At 48.9% G+C, this 16097-nt stretch overlaps 1 protein-coding gene across 4 annotated transcripts in view; it reads right to left on the bottom strand.

Moving 5' to 3' along the window:
• NEK4 (NIMA related kinase 4) overlaps window positions 1–16097 on the bottom strand; it is a 138423-nt gene that overhangs the window by 34920 nt on the left and 87406 nt on the right. For all 4 annotated transcript variants that reach the window (XM_069736822.1, XM_069736819.1, XM_069736821.1 and 1 more), the window contains exons 9-11: window positions 14920–15033; window positions 3976–4119; window positions 3790–3859 (exon numbers count right to left, since the gene is read on the bottom strand). In XM_069736822.1, the coding sequence (XP_069592923.1) occupies window positions 3790–3859; window positions 3976–4119; window positions 14920–15033 (328 nt within the window). The remainder of the gene's footprint in view (window positions 1–3789; window positions 3860–3975; window positions 4120–14919; window positions 15034–16097) is intronic.

Below are 16097 nucleotides of genomic sequence, written 5' to 3'. Positions count from 1 at the left end.
GTGTCCCCCAATGAGAGGCGATAAAGAAAACAGGATTTTTGGTTGCTTACCGTAAAATCTGTTTCTTGAAGCCTCCATTGGGGGACACAGCTCCCTCCCAATTTTCTGTTATCTGTTCTATGACTGTTCTCACGTTTACAGTTCTCAAGTTTGTGGTTATGGTTTTCAACCTTGCTACTTATCTCCTACTGCTTTCTCACTAACTGAAGAGTATAATGCCAGTCGGTGGGGTGTATACTGCAGAGGAGGAGCTAACTTTTTTATTTGCATAGTGTCAGCCTGCTAGTGGCAGCAGCATACACCCCATGGTTCCTGTGTCCCCCAATGGAGGCTTCAAGAAACAGATTTTACGGAAAGCAACCAAAAATCCTGTTTTTCTTTCCTCAAAAATAATTATTTAGCCCAGAATTTTTTATTTTCCCAAGGGTTACAGGAGAAATTGGACCCCAAAAGTTGTTGTCCAGTTTCTCCTGAGTACGCTGATACCCCATGTGTGGGGGTAAACCACTGTTTGGGCACACGTCGGGGCTCAGAAGGGAAGTAGTGACTTTTGAAATGCAGACTTTGATGGAATGGTCTGCGGGCGTCACGTTGCGTTTGCAGAGCCCATGGTGTGCCTAAACAGTAGAAACCCCCCACATGTGACCCCATTTTGGAAACTAGACCCCCCATGGAACTTATCTAGATATGTGGTGAGCACTTTGATCCCCCAAGTGCTTCACAGACGTTTACAACGCAGAGCCGTGAAAATAAAAAATCATTTTTCTTTCCTCAAAAATGATGTTTTAGCAAGCATTTTTTATTTTCACAAGGGTAACAGGAGAAATTGGACCCCAGTAATTGTTGCGCAGTTTATCCTGAGTATGCTGGTACCCCATATGTGGGGGTAAACCACTGTTTGGGCACACGTCGGGGCTCGGAATTGAGGGATCACCATTTGACTTTTTGAATACGAGATTGGCTGGAATCAATGGTGGCGCCATGTTGCGTTTGGAGACCCCTGATGTGCCTAAACAGTGGAAACCCCTCAATTCTACCTCCAACACTAACCCCAACACACCCCTAACTCTAATCCCAACTGTAGCCATAACCCTAATCACACCCCTAACCACAACCCTAATTCCAACCCTAACCCTAAGGCTATGTGCCCACGTTGCGGATTCGTGTGAGATTTTTCAGCATCATTTTTGAAAAATCCGCGGGTAAAAGGCACTGCGTTTTACCTGCGGATTTTCCACGGATTTCCAGTGTTTTTTGTGCGGATTTCACCTACGGATTCCTATTGAGGAACAGGTGTAAAACGCTGCGGAATCCGCACAAAGAATTGACATGCTGCGGAAAATACAACGCAGTGTTTCCGCGCGGTATTTTCCGCACCATGGGCACAGCGGATTTGGTTTTCCATAGGTTTACATGGTACTGTAAACCTGATGGAACACTGCTGTGAATCCGCACTGGCCAATCCGCTGCGGATCCGCAGCCAAATCCGCACCGTGTGCATATAGCCTAATTCTAAAGGTATGTGCACACGCTGCAGAAAACGCTGCGGATCCGCAGCAGTTTCCCATGAGTTCACAGTTCAATGTAAACCTATGGGAAACAAAAATCGCTGTACACATGCTGCGGAAAAACTGCACGGAAACACAGCGGTTTACATTCCGCAGCATGCCACTTCTTTGTGCGGATTCCGCAGCGGTTTTACAACTGCTCAAATAGAAAATCGCAGTTGTAAAACCGCAGTGAAATGCGCAGAAAAAACGCAGTAAATCCGCCATAAATCCGCAGCGGAAAAATCCGCAGAGGACCAGAATACGTGTGCACATACCGAAACCCTAACCCTAACCCTAGCCCTAACCCTAGCCCTAACCCTAACCCTACCCCTAACCCTATTCTAACATTAGTGGAAAAAAAAAAATTCTTTATTTTTTTATTGTCCCTACCTATAGGGGTGACAAAGGGGGGGGGGGGTCATTTATTATTTTTTTTATTTTGATCACCGAGATATAATCTATCTCAGTGATCAAAATGCACTTTGGAACGAATCTGCCGGCCGGCAGATTCGGCGGGCGCACTGCGCATGTGCCCGCCATTTTGGAAGATGGCAGCGCCCAGGGAGAAGACGGACGGACCCTGGCAGGATCGGTAAGTATGATGGGGTGGGAGGGGCACGGGGGGGGGGATCGGAGCATGGGGGGGTGGAACGGAGCACGGGGGTGGTGGAACGGAGCACGGGGGGGTGGAACGGAGCACAGGGGGGTGGAACGGAGCACGGGGGGGGGGGGTGGATCGGAGTGCAGGGGGGGTGATTGGAGCACGGGGAGGGTGATTGGAGCATGGGGGGAGCGGACAAGAGCACGGGGGGAGCGGAGCACAGGACGGAGGGGAGCCGGAGCAGTGTACCGGACAGATCGGAGGGCTGGGGGGGCGATCGGTGGGGTGGGGGCACAATAGTGTTTCCAGCCATGGCCGATGATATTGCAGCATCGGCCATGGCTGGATTGTAATATTTCACCAGTTATAATAGGTGAAATATTACAAATCGCTCTGATTGGCAGTTTCACTTTCAACAGCCAATCAGAGCGATCGTAGCCACGGGGGGGTGAAGCCACCCCCCCTGGGCTAAACTACCACTCCCCCTGTCCCTGCAGATCGGGTGAAATGGGAGTTAACCCTTTCACCTGATCTGCAGGGACGCGATCTTTCCATGACGCCACATAGGCGTCATGGGTCGGATTTGCACCGACTTTCATGACGCCTACGTGGCGTCATGGGTCGGGAAGGGGTTAAACAGTGGAACCCCCCCACAAGTGACACCATTTTGAAAACTAAACCCCCAAGGAACTTATCTAGATGTGTGGTGAGCATCTTGAACCCCCATACTTCACAGAAGTTTATAATGCAGAGCTGTAAAAAAAAAAAAAAATACATTTGTTCCATAAAATGATCTTTTAGCCCCCAAATTTTTCACATGGTAAACAGGAGAAATTGGACTTCTAAAATTGCAGTGCAATTTGTCCTGAGTACGCTGATACCCCATATGTGGGGGGAAAACCACTGATTGGGTGCATGGCAGGGCTCGGAAAGGAAGGAGCACCGTTTGAGTTTTTCAATGCAAAATTGGATGGAATTGGGAGCGGACGCCATGTTGTGTTTGGAGAGCCTGTGACATGCCTAAACAGTGACCCCATTTTGGAAACTGCCTTTGGATTGTGGAGACCAGGACATTGTGATTATTCAGAACTAATAGCAGCTCGGTCAGGATAAAAATGTGCACTTATTATTCAAAAATGGAAAAACATAACCCACCCCTCCAAAAATGTTGCAAGCAAAATGGTGTTAATTAAAATACAACTTATCTTGCCAAAACAATTATTTATATCACTACACCAGCAGAAGAAAGTTAAGACTTTCCAAATTCCAGAGATGAAAAAAATAAAATAGAATTATAAAACATTGTTGTGTCAGTACCAAACTAAGCCGCATCTGGTGTAGGTGGTAAAGACCTTTAAATATAGCAGTTTAAAGGGGTTGTCTTGTGAACAAATGTAAAGGTGCTTTAGCTGCTGTTTCCATTGATCCCACAGAAGGAAGGAGGGAGGATAAGTGGATATTCTCTACCTATGGTGCAGGCAGGGACTATTCCATGTTTACGGCATTGCTCCTTCTTGTCTGTTTCTTTAAGTAATGATGGTAGTAATAATAATAATTTGGCCTACATCCCAGCCCTGATGGCATGCATATGCGCTAGTCCACAATGCACTGTATTATAGCCATAGATACATATCTCACCAGATATTGATATTTCTTCTTGGGATTGTTTTAGTCGCCTTCTTTCTCTTGCTGACAAAGGCCGATGATCCTTTATAAACAGAAACGCAGATCAAAGTTATAACAAACATAACTATGTTCATGACCTCGCAGTGAAGTCCTGATGAAAATCCATTATTTCTAAAAGTGAAAGAAATCATTACGCACCTGAGATAGCGAAGCGCTAGGCTGGGAACCACCGCCCGGTTTGGCAGCAGGGGTCTTCCTTTCAGGACTGCCGAGGGATTTTAGAGCAGCTCTCTCTTTTATGGCAGGAGGAGAAGGCAACCGTCTTGGGAAAACTGCAGGAATCTAGAACATCAGGGCGAACACGTTAGGCACAAAAACATTAGTTCACCTGCATCGTCCCTTTCCCACGTTGTACAATTTGAATTTCTCTTTAAATCAACAACAATCTTATATTTTGTAGAAAACAATCACTCTAATATACAGTATGGGTGTGCAGTCCACAAACTCCCCACCCCATCCTCAAAGAAGACCCCGACTGCTCATCTGTGATCAGCAGAGTGGTCATGACACTAGATCTAAGATATGAATTAACCCCTCAGTGACCGAGACAATTTTGACCTTAATGACCAGGCCAATTTTTGCAATTCTGACCACTGTCAATTTATGAGATCATAACTCTGGAACACTTCAACGGATCCCAATGATTCTGAGGCTGATTTTTCGTGACATATTGTACTTCATGTTAGTGGTAACATTTCTTTGACATAACTTGCGTTTATTTATGAAAAAAAGGACATTTGGCAAAAATGTTAAACATTTTGCAATTTTCAAACTTTTAAAGGGAATCTGTCACCCCCCAAATCAACGGTGAGCTCAGGACCAGCAGCGGAAACGCTCCTGGGTGAGTATAATATAACCTCTTTTTCTCATCTTTTAGGATACATTGGGGGCTTATCTGCAGCATTACAGAATGCTGTAGATAAGCCCCTGATGCCGGTGGGCTTACCTCACCCTCGATTTTAGGGGTGACAGATTCCCTTTAATTTTTGTGTCCTTAAATCAGAGCGTTACGTTACACAAAATAGTTACTAAATAACATTTCCCACATGTCAGCTTTACATCAGCACAATTTTGAAAACATAATATTTTTGTTAGGACGTTATAAGGCTTAAAAGTTGACCAGTGATTTCTGATTTTTCCAACACAATTTACAAAACCATTTTTTTTTTTAGGGACCATCTCACAATTGAAGTGATCTTGAGGGGTCAATGTGACCCAAAGTACCCAAAAGTGACACCATTCTAAAAACTGCACCCCTCAAGGTGCTCACAGCCACATTCAACAAGTTTATAAAAGCTCCAGGTGCTTCACAAGAACTAAAGCAATATGTAAGGAAAAAAATTAACATTTAACTTTTTTTCACAAAATAATTTACTTTAGACACAAACTTTTTATTTTCACAAGGGTAACAGGAGAAAATGGACCACAATATTTTGTTTTGCAATTTTTCCTGAGTACTCCGATACCGTACATGTGAGGGAAATCCATTGTTTGGGCGCATGGAAGGAGCACCGTTTGACTTTTTGAATGCAAAATAGTCTGGAATCGATGGCGTGCACCATGTCGTGTTTGGAAACCACCTGATGTACCTAAACAGTGGAAACCCCCGACAAGTGACCCCATTTTGGAAACAACACCCCCCTCAAGGATCTTATCCAGGGGTGTAGTGAGCATTTTGAACCCACAGGTACGTCACAGAATTTCATAACATTAAGTCGTCATATTGAATATGTCATCATTAGTGTTGAGTGCAAGTGCTCACTACTACAGTTTGCATTGGGTTGCTCGGGTATGCACCGAATATTGCGGGTGCTCGAGTGACAAGCGCAAGTCCTTGCCCTGCATGTTTCATGGCTGTTAGACACTCAAAAAAATATGTGGGGATCTGCGCTACTTGGTACACATGAGAACTCGGATGTAAACTCGAGTAGTGAGCACTTGTGCTCAACACTAACCGTCATATTTTTTTTTTTTACTTTTGAAAACTCCCCAATTCTAACTCCAATTCTAACACAGCCCTAGCCTCAACCCAACACACCCCTAACCCCCAATACACCCCTAACACAAACTCTAACACAACCTTAACCCCAACACAATCCTAATCCCAACACAACACTAACCCCAACACAACCCTAACCCCAACACAACCCTAACAACAACCTTAACACAACCCTAACCTTAACCCTAAGACAACCTTAATCCTAAGACAACCTTAACTCTAAGACACCCTTAACCCTAATACAACCCTAACCCCAACACATTAACCTCAACCCTAACCTCAACCCTAACCCCAACCGCAACCACAGCTCTAACCCTAACTGCAAAATATGGAAAAAATTTTAAAAAAATTATTTTATTATTTTTATCTAACTAAGGGGGTGACAAAAGGGGATTTGACTTACTATTTTGTTATTTTGATCACTGTGATAGAGTCTATCACAGTGATCAAAAGGAACAAATAGGAAAAAAATAGGGATTTTTGTGTACTCACCCCGTAAAATCCTTTTTCCCGAGCCACTCATTGGGGGACACAGAACCATGGGTGTTATGCTGCTGTCACTAGGAGGCTGACACTAAGTTGAGACAAAAAAGGTTAGCTCCTCCCCTGCAGTATACACCCTCATGCTGGCTTCCAGAGACCCAGTTCAGTGTAAAAACAGTAGGAGATTAATAACAATATATTACATAACATTAGAGTACAACATGTCAGAGAAAGTAAAGAACCAAAAAAGGAACAAGCTATAAGGCTAACAGGGAGGGTGCAGAGTCCCCCAATGAGTGGCTCGGAGAAAAGGATTTTACGATGAGTACACAAAAATCCCTATTTCTCCTTCGCCACATTGGGGGACACAGAACTATGGGACGTCCCAAAGCAGTCCCTGGGTGAGGAACAATACGACCAAATAAACTCTGTGTACCAACTGACTATAAATGCGCAACGGCCGCCCGCAGAATACGTCTGCCAAGGGCCGCATCCGCCGAAGATTGAGTGTGGACATTGTAGTGTTTCGTTAAAGTATGCAGGCTAGACCACGTAGCCTGGTGCTGAATGGCCCAGGAAGCACCCATCGACCGAGTAGAGTGTGCCCTAATCCCCGCCGGGATAGGTCTGCCGCTGACCCGATAAGATTCTTGAATAGCTGATCGGATCCATCTGGCTATAGTGGCTTTAGAAGCGGCTGAACCCTTTCTGTGACCCTCCTGGAGAACAAAGAGGGAGTCCGATTTGCGGAAGGGAGCAGTCCTAGAAATGTACCTCCTGAGGGCTCGTACCACATCCAAGGTGTCGAGGGCCTTTTCAACCCTATGTCTTGGTTGTGGGCAGAAGGAGGGAAGAACGATATCTTCATTAAGGTGGAAGGATGAAACCACCTTGGGGAGAAAGGCCGGAGATGGACGCAGGACTACTTTGTCCTGGTGGAAGGAAAGGAAGGGCGCCCGGCAGGACAGTTCGGCCAACTCTGAGACTCATCTGATAGACGTTACTGCCACAAGGAAGGCAACCTTCCAGGAGAGAACAGTCAGCGAGACATCCTGTAGAGGTTCAAACGGAGACTCCTAAAGAACACTAAGGACCAAATTGAGATCCCAGGTCTCTAACGACATTCTATAGGGGGAACTACGTGGGATACCCCTGTACAAAAGTCCTGACTTGCAAGTTGGCAGCAATCTTACGTTGGAACAACATAATGCCGAGATCTGACCTTTGAGGAAACTGAGCGCAAGACCGGAATCCAAGTCGGACTGGAGAAATTCCAGAATGGAGGGAATTGAGAAAACGAGAGGAGGATGTCCACGGAGCTTGCACCAAGAGAAGAAGGCTTTCCAGGTGCGGTGATAAATGCGAGCGGAAGATGTCTTGTGAGCGCTTATCATGGTGACGATGACTTGCTGGGAGAAACCAGCTTGAGTCAGGATCCCGGTTTCAACAGCCAAGCCGTTAAACGTAGGGCCCCGGAGCTCTGGTGGCAGATCGGCTCTTGGCAAAGCAGATCTGGGCGGTCTGGTAACCGCCAGGGAACGTCGGATACGAGCTGAACGAGCTCCGCATACCACGCGCGACGTGGCCAATCTGGGGCGACAAGGATCAGAGGGACCCCCTCCATCTTGATTTTCCGGATTACTTTCGGTAGCAAAGGAAGCGAAGGAAACACATATGGGAGTTGGAACCGATGCCATGGGGATATCAGTGCGTCCACCCCGAAGGCCTGGGGATCCCGAGAACGTGCTATGAAGTTGGGAACTTTTGTGTTCAGTCTGGACACCATCAGATCCACGTCCGGAGTCCCCCAGCGAAGGCAAATTTGCTGGAAGACCTCTGGATGGAGTTCCCGCTCCCCCGAGGCGAGACCCTGACGGCTGAGAAAGTCCGCCGCCCAGTTCTCGACGCATGGAATGTGCACTGCAGAAATGGTGGAGTGGTTGGTCTCAGCCCAACGGAGAATGTGGGAGACCTCCCGCATCGCCGCCCTGATGCGGGTACCCCCTTGATGGTCTATGTACGCCACCGCTGTGACGTTGTCTGATTGAATTCGATTGGGGTGACCCGCGAGTAGGAAGTGGAAACGTCTCAGGGCAAATCTGATCGCTCAAATCTTCAAGATGTTTATGGGAAGTCTGGACTCCTGAATCGTCCAACGCCCCTGGGCAGTGTGGTGGCGAAATACTGCTCCCCAACCGAGGAGACTGGCGTCGGTAGTTACCACCAGCCAGTGAATTGGGAGAAAGGACTTCCCCTGGCTGAGAGATGATTCCAAAGTCCACCATTTGAGCGCTTGCCTGATCCGCGGGGACAGAGGACATTGTCGATCGAGGGATAAGGGACTCCTGTCCCAATTGTCCAGCAGAGCCTGTTGTAAAGGGAGGAGATGTAGTTGGGCGAAGGGAACCGCTTCCATTGCGGCCACCATTTTCCCCAGGATCCTCATGGCAAACCGAATGGACTGAGGAAAGGGACGACAGAGTGTCCAGGTTCCCTACTGAAGCGCTTGGGTCTTGGACCGAGGAAGCAGAACCAGCCCCTTGGACGTGTCCAGAGTCATGCCTAGGAAAGAGATCCGTTGGGCTAGAACCGGGGAGGACTTGTCCAAGTTGATTAGCGAGCCCAGGCGTGAAAGGGAATCCAAGGTATTGCGGACGCTTGCTTTGCAGGCTTGATAGGACGGACCTTTGATCAGGAGATCGTCCAAGTATGGCAAGACGACCACTTCTCGGGAGTGAAGGAGGGCCATGACAGCCGCCATGACCTTTGTGAATACCCTGGGCGCTGTGGCAAGGCCGAAGGGCAAGTCTGTAAATTGAAAATGGTCCTCTTGGATGGCGAAATGCAGGAACCTTTGATGTGGCGGAAACACTGGTATATGGAAATAAGCATCTTTGATGTCTATTGATGCTAGAAACTCCCCTCTCTCCATTGAGGAGATGACTGACCGGAGGGATTCTATCCTGAAGTGCCGGACCTTTACATATTTGTTTAGGAGCTTCAGATCCAAAATGGGGCGCACCGTCCCATGCTTTTTTGGAACGACGAAGAGGTTTGAGTAAAAACCTCTGAATCTCTTGTGTTCTGGAACCGGAACAATGACCCCGTTTTGGCGGAGAGATTCGATGGTGCGGTGAAGTGCGCGAGACTGAGCTCCCGAACTTGGGAGATGAGAGGGAAAAAAACGTGCTGGAGGGGAGGCGGAGAACTCTATTTTGTAACCGGAAGACACCAGGTCTCTGACCCATTCGTCGTGGATGACGGAAAGCCAGACATGTTGAAGGAGAAGCAGGCGTCCGCGTACTTTGGTGGTGTCGACCGGAAGACTCCCTGAGTCATTGTGAGGGAAATCTAGAAACCCACTAGAGGCCCACTCAGGGAGGCTAGACACACTGGGGTCGGTGGCGGTGGAGGGCTCCTGGGCACATTGTGCATCGCAGGCTGAGCAGAGAGGGGAGCTTTGAGGCCGAGGGAGAGGAGCCTGGTAGGTGGTACATGTAGTGAAAAAGGTGGTATGTACCTTTGTGGCCTTTTTAGCTTTTGACTGCGACATAACGTACCCCTATATAAGTAAGGCAAAAAATACTGCTATGGAAGCATGAGGGGTAAAGCTGCAGAGAAGCACCTAATGCAGTCTCCTTACCATGGTCCTGTGTCTCGCAATCAGCTGAGGTGGCGCGCTGAATAGTGGAGGAGACTGGCATCCGGGGGCTGCAGACATGTGCAGGAAGAAAGAGGGGGCGGTCAGAGAAGAGCGGTGCTGTGCAGGGAAGATGGCTGCCGAGATTAGGGAGATACTCTCGCATAGAGCGAGAAGCGCCAGATCTGTGGGCGGAGCCGCTGGAATGATGCAGGCGGTGCCTACTGCGATGCAGCCTAGACTAGGCCGAAGCCGGGGACTAAATTTCTGGCTTCGGCCGGCGCGGACCGCTGGGAAGGGTGCTGCGGAGCCCTGTGGGGACCCTACTGCTATGGAGCCCTCCAAATCTGCCTGGTGACCGCCGAAAAAAACGACCCGTTTGTGCACTTACCCCAATATGAAGGTGCCCGGGGTAGATAGGACGGTGCAGGGTTGGGAAAGCCTCCATCCACCATCCCCTTAAAAGGGGGGTGGAGAGGAACCGTCTGCCTCCTTCCATCATTCGCTCTTTTTCAGTGGTGATACAGTACAGTGGGGGCTGCACAGACGCCACAATGGAGAGTGCCTCTGAACATCCGAGGGTAAATCCTGGTGGGCAGGGCAGAATGTCCGGCAATAGGCCCGGCTGCAAAAGACGATACGTGGAGGTGACACTCCAGTGCTCGTCTGAGAAGGGAAGGGGGGAGATCGGTGCCCTTGAACGGACCCGTTGCCCCTAAAATCAGGTCAGGCAGTGGCATCCCACGTCGCAGGAGAGGATACGGAGAGGGACAGTCTCTGTGCTCGCCTGTTGTTGGTTCGGGGAGATCGGAGCCTTGAAAGGTTCCGTCGCCCCTTCATCCAGGTAAAAAAGGTTAAGTAGTCCAAAAAATTCTGGTCTGAATAGCAGACCCTGTGTGCCTCCTACGGACAATAAGCTTGAACTGGGTCTCTGGAAGCCAGCATGAGGGTGTATACTGCAGGGGAGGAGCGAACCTTTTTTGTCTCAACTTAGTGTCAGCCTCCTAGTGACAGCAGCATAACACCCATGGTTCTGTGTCCCCCAATGTGGCAAAGCAGAAATTCCTATTGCTGCCAGGTATCGGCCCGCAGATCTTGGCGCGCGCACTGCACATGCGCCCGCCATTTTCTTCCAGGAAGATGACAAGGAGGGCCGGGGGATGGAGCAGGAGGGCCCAGGGATGGCTGAGGCACCGGGTATGCTTGGGGGACCCCATTTCTCTCTTCTCTGATATGCTAGATCATATCAGAGGAGAGAAACAAAATGTAAATCTGACCTTTTTTTTGTGATTGCCGTTATTCGGTGAATAACGGCGATCATGTGAGAGGGGACCGTGAAAACTGTCTCTGAACATGTTCTCCAGGGATTCAGCTACCGGAGATTTTGCGACGCTGGACGGGGCGCTATATACTCATTTCTCAGCGCTGTTAAAAAGCGGCGCTGAGGAATAAGTACCCTTAACTGCCACCGTTAAAAGGCGTATTGGCGGTCATTAATGGGTTGTTGTTTTTCAGCAATCTTCTGCCCGCATGCTCATATAGGTAAAAGCCCTCTAATATTAGCTTGGGGAATTGGTCCTTGTGGGGTGCACTTATTTAGAATGCCATAGACCGCTAGATCTAATAGCATGGGTGTTACTAACAGGTTATAAACCAGACATTGTGCACAACACTTACCTGTATGACCGACGCCTTATCCGAGTGCATTAATAATACTGGGCAGCTGCCCCCTCCATGAATGGCAGTTGTGTGAGTGGTGGCTTCATCAGCATTTTGCACTTACGTTGCCCATGCCTTTATCATTGGGGTCTACTGCATCCTGCTTGTGTCTGGATGTTGGTTAATACGGCTGACTTTTTTGTGGAGTTTTCTTCATTTTGGCTATGTCAGAGCAGAGACTGATCCACTGGGCCCAAGGTGTGAATAAAAGGGGTTGCCCTCTTTCAGCAATCTTCTGCCCACATGCTTAGTTAGGTAAAAAACTAACTCTGCTTTACTTACCTTCCCTAGGTCCAGCACTGTGTCTCCGCCGCTGGCATCGGCTGAGCTTAGCGTCTATTTCTTGGCGCTTATCTATATATATAATTGTCTAAGGGTCACTTCCGTCTTTCTGTCTGTCCCGGATATTCATTGGTCGCGGCCTCTGTCTGTCATGGAATCCAAGTCGCTGATTAGTCGTGGCAAAACGCCCACGACCATTGCCACGACGAATCAGCGACGGCCACAGTCCGGCGGCAATATGGCCGCTCTTTCCTCCCCGCAGTCAGTGCCCGCTCCATACTTCCCTCCAGTCAGCCCTCACACAGGGTTAATGCCAGCGTTACCGGAGCGCAGTGTAACGCACTCCGGTTACGCAGCTATTAACCCTGTGTGACCAACTTTTTGCTATTGATGCTGCGTACTGCGTCTGGGTTTTCAAGAACGGTTAGGTCTGTATGAGACCTGGGGATTTCTGTCTCCCAGCCGTCCCGAACCAGGGGAAGTGGATGACCAACTGGAGTTGTTACGAAAGGACCGGAATCGAAACTGTTGTTGATTCCGAAAGGGCCGGGTAGGTTTTTGCTGAGGAAGAAATTTACTCTTCCCTCCGGAAGCGTCAGAAAAGATTTGGTCTAGTTTTTCCCCAAATAAGCAGCCAGCATAGTAAGGTAAAGAAGTCAGCGACTTTTTAGAGGCAGAATCGCCAATCGCAGAGCCACAAGGCCCACCTGATGGAGATTGCGTTTGCAGCCGCTTGCGCTGCGCAATTAGCCGCATCTATGGAAGTGTTAACTACGAAGTCTCCGGCCTGAGCTATCTGGTTAGCGAGTCTGGCCACCTCTGGGGGAAGATTACTGCCGTGGATGGTAGTGGTTAACACCTCTGCCCAGACAGTCACTGCCTTAGCCACCCAGGTAGCAGCAAAAGATGGAAGGAGTGCTGCTCCGGAGGCCTCAAAGACTGAGCGAGCCAGGTAGTCAATTTGACGGTCAGAAGGGTTTTTGACCGATGAACCGTCGGACAGGGATAGGATTTTTTTGGATCCGAGATGCGATACAGCAGGATCCACAGATGGAGAGAGAAGCAACTCCTTCATTAGGTCCTTGGAGAAAGGATATTTAGCTTCCGTGGCCTTTTGAACCGTAAAACGCTTATCCGGGTGTTCCCTGTGTTTTTGGACAATGTCCTGAAACTCAGGGTGATTAGAAAATATCTTTTGGATGCGTTTAGGCCTTTTTTATCCTGAGTGGATACAGATTCCTCGTCCACCATCAGCGTTTTGTTGACTGCCTCAATAACGTAGTCAAGTGTCTCCTGACCGATCGAGGAGTCTTGGGTTAAAGATTCCTCCGACTCATATTCCAAGTCATGTACGCTGCGACCCTTGGGGGAAGGGAAGCGAGAAGTTGAGCGAGCAGATGCTGAAGCTCGAGCGTGTACAGGGGACGAGGCATGGGTTCTTTTCCTGGAACACCGAGATTCCCGTAGTACAGTATGCCCCCTGTGGTCGGACGGCCCAGTACCAGATTCCGTCGCGGTCGACGGAGGGGAGCTCTGGCTTAGGGAGGATCCCGGAAAGAGTCCAATGCCTTGGCCAAAGAGTCCATAGAACGTGACAAGGAAGCGGCCCACTCAGGAGGGTTAGGCTCGACAGGGTCGGTGGAGACATTGGAGGTGGAGGCAGAAGGCGGCTGCGCACAGGCCGGGTCACAGTTCTGGCACAAAGGGGTATTGTGGGCACGTGGCAACGCAGAATTGCAAGTGGCACATGAAGTAAAAAAACACAGTGTGCTTTTTGTTGCCGCTTTTTGCCTCCTTAGATTGAGACATAGTGTATGTCTATACCCCCAATAAACTGCGGTAGCAGGGCTATGGGTGCAGAGAAGGGGTTAAGCTTTTCCCTATAGAGTGGAGCAGCTTACCCACGGTCCTATGCTGGTGTCCCCAGGGAGGAAGAGAGGAAGATTAGCGTTTTCAGCTGATTTCCCCGCAGAAGTGGAGTCCCAAGATGGTGTCCGAGATTAGCAGGGCTCTTCTCGTTCAGAGCGAGAAGTTCCTGAGGAGTGGGCGGGGCTCTGGCGGTGGGCGGGAATTTCAAATGCGGCCTAGTCCAGCTGAACAAGCCGGGGACTAAATTTATGAAGCCTGCCGGCGGAACGCACCAACGGCCGTGGTGTAGCGCCGAATGATCGCCGCTGGCGTCTAGCCAGCGACACCTCTCCCCAGGGACCCGGACCGCACCTTCCCACGCAGGCAGCGTGAGGAAGGGTAATACTCACCGAGGAGAGCTGCAGCCTCCAGCTCAATCGATCCTCCCTATGCCGGGGGATGGAGAGCGTCCTGATCTGTGCCTGCCGCAGGGGACTTACGGCTGTGCCTGCCGCAGGGGGCTTACGGATGTGCCTGCCGCAGGGGACTTATGGCTACCGTGGGGACTACCTGACGCCAAGGTGAGAGCTTGATTGCGGAGAAGCCTGGGAGATGCACACAAGAGCTATACTCTATGTGCTCTTCTTACAGGGGGGAGATCGGGACCGTATAGGAACTGTCGCCCTGGCGTAGATTAGGCGTGCCCCATTCGTCGCAGGAGAGGTACGGGGAGGTATACTCGCCGTGCTCGCCTGTTGATGGTTCTGGGGGGAGCGGACCCTAGAAAGGAATCCGCCGCCCCCTTCACTCCGTTTATTAAAAAATAAAAATTTACAGAAAATAAAAATAAAATAATAACGGCTGGGTCTGAAAACAGACCCATGTGCCTCCTACAGACACTAAGCAAGAACTGAGTCATTACTGGCCAGTCAAGGGGTGTATACTGCAGAGGAGGAGTTAACTCTTTATGTGTTTACTTAGTGTCCTCCTCGCGGCAAGCAGCATAACACCCATGGTCCTGTGTCCCCCAATGAGGCGTAGGAGAAAACCCTATTCCTGAAAAATCGTTTTTAACTGAACCCAATATCCATATTATGCTGGGAAATTTAACCTGCTCGGAGTGTGAGGATGCATCTTCTCTGGCCTTGTGTCTTCGCTGTCTGGATATGGATGGCTCAGATGAGGAATTAAGGGGCTGTATTTCAGCGTTTGCAGCTACTCCGTCCTGTAACCAAACAAGAAGGTGCATCGTGAATTATGTTACTGACATCTTGTTACTATGTAATATCATTAACGGTGTTTTCTGTGATTTTACAAAGTCAACATATCCTAGGGATGCCACTTACAGGACTAATTAAACACAAAAAATGGAGTTCCATACACATAGAAATATGAAAAAATAGTATAAACTTTATTGACAAATTCAACGACATAAACCAATATACATAAAAATAAATGAAAAAGACGAACAACCTAGTAAGGACATAATAAAAACCTCAGCACAATCAATGCATATATGTGTATTGACTCCAAGACCTATACTGCAAACTGCTCTCTAAAGGTCATATACCCTCCAGTTAGTACCTATCAACAATGTGTATATGGATCACTGGATGTACATATATATCTGTGTGCCTGAATGCTTATCAAAGTGACCGGCATATACAGAGAAAAAAAAAAAAAAAAAAAAAAAAAAGAGCAATATTACTCAATGCAATATAAGGTAATCTTACCCATGGTGGAGAAAAAGTGAAGTGCCGAGGTGCCCAGTTGACCCCCCTGACGCGCGTTTCGCGTGTTGCTTGTTCACAAGAGGGAAATACAATGAGCCTATGCCACACAGGCCCCCCTTAAATAGTGGCGTTCCTATCTCGCATGTCTTATGTGCGCAAGCGCAAAACTCCTGCCACAGGAAGCAGCGTAATCTCCTTCTTTGGAAACGCCCAAAAAGGATTATCCTTTTGCCGAAGTCGGAGGGCGTTCGTGTGAAACCCCGTCTCTCATGCGCGTGCGCACAACCACTCACACGGAGAGCAGTGTTTCCGCGTTACCGGCATTCATCAAGTGCGCATGTCAAGGGAAATCCCTAGGTGACGTCAGAGGACATGCGCACTTGAGGTAGTGAAGCCGACAACACAGAGCTCCTCCCGCGGGTGCAGGGCGCACGCACAAGACAAGGCACACCGCATATAATAAAGGCAGGTACGAGAAAGCGCCGATGGACCCAGGACCCCTGGTAAATGTTGTAAAGGGAAACCGGGAGTAGTTTTATCACCGCAATACCATGAG

The sequence above is a fragment of the Ranitomeya imitator genome, chromosome 8 (genome assembly GCF_032444005.1).
Source record: "Ranitomeya imitator isolate aRanImi1 chromosome 8, aRanImi1.pri, whole genome shotgun sequence".
In the NCBI taxonomy this organism is placed as follows: Eukaryota; Metazoa; Chordata; class Amphibia; order Anura; family Dendrobatidae; genus Ranitomeya; species Ranitomeya imitator.
The sequence above is the reverse complement of the archived record's forward strand: the minus strand, read 5'-3'. Positions and strand labels throughout refer to the sequence as shown.